This window comes from Pygoscelis adeliae, unplaced genomic scaffold, assembly GCF_000699105.1.
Source record: "Pygoscelis adeliae isolate BGI_AS28 unplaced genomic scaffold, ASM69910v1 Scaffold21, whole genome shotgun sequence".
Taxonomy (NCBI): Eukaryota; Metazoa; Chordata; class Aves; order Sphenisciformes; family Spheniscidae; genus Pygoscelis; species Pygoscelis adeliae.
Genome location: NW_008824243.1, coordinates 1,532,761 through 1,537,024, shown reverse-complemented (window position 1 = coordinate 1,537,024; position 4,264 = coordinate 1,532,761). Strand labels below are relative to the sequence as shown.

At 38.9% G+C, this 4,264-nt stretch overlaps 1 protein-coding gene across 1 annotated transcript; it reads right to left on the bottom strand.

The window, feature by feature from the left end:
• Positions 1–389: 389 nt before the first annotated feature.
• On the bottom strand, positions 390–4,064 carry FGF20 (fibroblast growth factor 20). The gene is made up of 3 exons (XM_009335198.1): positions 3,890–4,064; positions 1,818–1,921; positions 390–635 (listed from the first exon to the last, which is right to left on the bottom strand). The coding sequence occupies exons 1-3, from the start codon at positions 4,062–4,064 to the stop codon at positions 390–392; spliced, it is 525 nt and encodes a 174-aa protein (XP_009333473.1).
• Positions 4,065–4,264: the final 200 nt, after the last annotated feature.

Sequence of the window (4,264 nt, the reverse complement as noted above, 5' to 3'; positions counted from 1 at the left end):
TACTATTTTACAGTCTATTTCTTTCTGCTTCTTCCAGCTGTTGTCTCATCCACATGATGTAGGTAGTTCTTTGCTAATTTATGGCCCATAGGTAATCCAGACAAAATTGCCAAGAGTTTGTTAGTTTTAAAAAAGTCACACTCCAACTTCCCTCTGGCTACTGGCCACCGAACAGTTCAGCAAGTTTGAAGGAGGCTGGTCCACTCCCAGCTTTAAGGCTTTGTCTCCTAAATCCAAAGGATAGAAAACAGAGGCTTGCCTATCACAAAGTAGCTTCTTCCAATCCAGCATCCTAGACCTCTGCAGGCTCCTCGTGCTGGTATTGCCACGGAAGCAGGGGCAAGATCAAACCGCTCCAGTATGTTTTTTTTCCACAGTTGCCTCCTTCCTCAGCTGTATCCTAAGACATCTTTGTACAGTTCTGGAACTCTTTCAGGATCCACAGGCCGGGGCAAGAAATGTGTGAATTTCTGGTGTCTTTTGGACCTTGCCCCATCTCTGGGAGTACCGTCTTTGTTAAGTGCTACGAAGTATCGCCGCCCCGAATCTCCATGTTTGTACACATTGGACGAGTAAGTGTTGTACCAGTTTTCCTCAAACTGTTCCCTGAAGATGCATTCAGACGTTAGTTTCTCCTACAGAAAGAAACAGTGAAGAAAAATAAGTCAAGCTGCCGCTAGATATCTGAAAACACGTGAAAAAAATGTGATAAAAACAAACATAATGTTTTAGGCTGCGTGCTGCCCTACTGTTCATTTAACTGTTAACAAATCAAACCCAAGAAGAGTATGTAGCCTTGACACTGAGTTTGGAAGCCTAATTTATTCTTTATTCTTTTGAAAACTGGAGCTGTACATACACAATTTCGGATTTAAACGTGAGTTAGATAACTCTCTCTCTAAGGCAGCATTACTCATTTATGATTTAACTAAAATTTACCTGACCCACAGGAACTATATTATGTAGAGTTCTGCCTTAGGGTATCCACCATTCTAGAAATGAGATTTGGTGGAGGGACACAGGTGCAATATAACAGCTCAGGAAGGTATCTCCATGTGTTCTTTGTGGTATGCACCACTTCTCACGTTTTATCGAAGATTCTATTTTACAGTCATGTTGAAGTTAGTCAACAGATACAAACTGTAATGAGTACAAGCTTATTTTCATTCTTAAATGCAAACATTCAAGTGTCAGGATCTGCAGGTATTGCCAGTAGTCTTACACCACTCAGATGCTTCAAACAACAGTGGTACCTAACTGTGACATATGGTATTATCTTCTTTTTCCCAGCATTTGAAAGAATGCTTTTACGTTAAAAAGCTGGTACCTGGAATTACCGCCTCCTGATTTGTAAAGGAGCATTAGGCTACACATAAAGTAAGTCAAGGTACTATATTAATTGTTGTTTATTTGTTCCATAACGATCCTTTTAACTTTTTTTTCCAATTGCATTCAATGTTTTTGATAATAGCATGTATGCTATGATATATTTGCAGTATTGATAAAAATGAAGTTAGATACTAGGCAACTGAAATGCTTTTTGAACAGATAGTTTAATTTAGCTGGTTTTGTCATAATTTAAGAAGAATATTTCTTTTCAGTTCTCTTCATCTAGGACAGAGAAACTTTTCCCATCAAATCTTCAGTATCCAAGGCTATACCATATACTTTAAGAATATATTATACATTTCAACAGGAAAAGATGTTAGTGTTTTGAAAGCTAAGACTACCTCAGCTAGCTACTTGAGGGGTTTCATAGCGCTGAGAAGTGAATCAAAACCTCAACATGTATGAGCTGACGTGAAAGTGGTACTTACAGAGCCATAGAGTTCTCCCTTCTCATTCATTCCAAGGTAAAGGCCACTGTCCACACCTCTAATACTGACCAGTCCCACTGCCACACTGATGAATTCAAGGATACCTGAATATATATCCAAAGAAAGAAGAAAAAAAAAAAGAGATTGCTTTAACTCAACTTGTAACAAAAATCAATAAAAACATCCAAAATGTAGTTGAAAGCAAGCAGAAAATGTACATATTATAATAAACGTGGTCTACTTTTTTCCTGAAATTTCAAATGTATACAACATTCACAGGAAAGCAGTCTGAGAAGCCTCATCTAGGAACAAGAATCCTACACCATTTAAGAAACCTTTTTTTTTTTTTACGTTGAATATGAAAGGATTTTATTCAGTGCTGAGGCTAAAACATTCAGTACTATGCAGTTACAATCTATAATGATTATACACTATTTGCTAAACTGCCTACTCAAACATTGGAAGATAGGTTTGAATTACCTGAAAATATACTTTACTTTCTCTATAGCACTATCTTAAAAAAACACATCCATTATTAGATCATTTGAATGGAAATCAAAGTACAGATGGGAATTTTATATAACAGAATCTACCCACTGAAAAAATAAAGTATTTGCCAGACATCTTATCTAGCATATGGGCCCACACCTCTTGACACAACTTGCTATCTTCGGTGCAGGCTTTTTATGTGCATGAAATATGCTGCTTATTTGCTAATGTTTGGATTATAGCATTATTTATATTACATTTGCCCAAAAATGTAATATATATTAATAATACAAAGTATTCGGGAGATGAGGCACTATTTGAAGCCTGCAATTTGGCAAGGGTATGCCAACATATTTAACCAATTGATATGCACAGATTACAGTCCATATAAAACATGAAAGAAAGGGAATGTGTGAACTGGCTTTTTGGAAGTTGTTAACAATGTAAACAAAGCCTCAAAAAGAAGTTGTTCCAGAATCATACCTAAGATTTTGCTGTGCACTGCAAAACCACAAAACATTAAAAAAAATCTGAATCTAAGGTAAGTGGTTTTAAATAGTGCATTTGATTTTGAATATGACTTTTTGTCTATTTGCTGTATTTATGATTACTCTTTTTCATTCAGGACCATTTTTCACTCTCAGACAGATGGACTGTCTGGACTATACAATAATTTAAAATGTTTTGAATTTTAATTGAGCTTTGGCAGGTTTCTTATTTATATTACCAAGCAGCAAAGAAAATAAATCCTTTACGAAGAGTAAGCATTAAAAACGCTATTGCATGTAAATCATCCTAGTTTTCCAGTTCCTAAAGCACAAAGTCCCATAAAAAGAGGTGGAGGCATTTTGTCTTTCTGGTATCATTTTCAAAGTCAACCTTTTTCGAAACTATAATAAGCAGGTGATTCAACCCACAAAGCAACCACATCAGACAAACCTGCCGAGAATAGTGGTAGAATAAAGGAAGAACATTTCCAAAAAGCCCAGTAAATGTTTGATCTTGGGCTAACTTTTTTTTCTTTTAAAGCAAAGATTTATTTCATGTTTACATGCTGTAGGAAATCTTCCTTCTGAGAAGAACTGTCTGACTACTGCTCTTTTACTTCTGAAAACATCCGTGTGTTATAAAAGCAATTAAGAGCCATTCCAGCAGATTGTTTTGACTACGGGGAGGGTGATAGGAAACTCTTTAATCACCTTCTTACTGCTGCTAAATCAATACACACAAACACTCACATGTAGCTGACAATGGCAGGTTTGTTCAGATGTCCAGTTCCTACAAATACTGTTTAGGATTTACTCCTGTATCACAGGGAACATTTGCATTTTTGGGTTGTCCTCACCTCCTTTTGGTTTATTGACAGAGAAAGTACTGGGAAGCATTTTAAGTATTTGAGCAAAGAGGCATTTTAGGCCCCCTGCTTTAACTTTCTGTCCTGCAAAACAAAGCAGTCTAATGCAGCCTAAGGGTCAACATGCCCGAGTCCATGATCTACATTGTTCTACAAAGACTCAAGAAGCCCCGATACGGACAGCGAATACAAAAAGAACCAGTCTGACTTTTGACCTTTCCCACTAAACCTGCAGGCGTATGCATGCGCTCATAGACATCCAGCACAGGCTGAGCAAGGCATACGTGCATGTCTCTTGGCTTGCACGGGACGCGCAGCCCTCCTTCACTACCTTGCCCTGATGCCTTGGTGCAGCCCCCATGGTTTAATGCCGAAGGGGGAAGCTCATCCACCTGCCCCAGCATCACTTGGCATCACGCCTCCCTCCCAAGAGCACGACTGCTCACGCACAGGTACACACACACGCACTTCCATGCACACATGCACACACACGTACATGCACAGACACCCGCACGCACCCAGACACACGCGTACATGGGCACACGCGTGGACCTGCACACGTGCGAGAGCACACACGCACAGGCAGCACCCGCCCCCGCCCGCG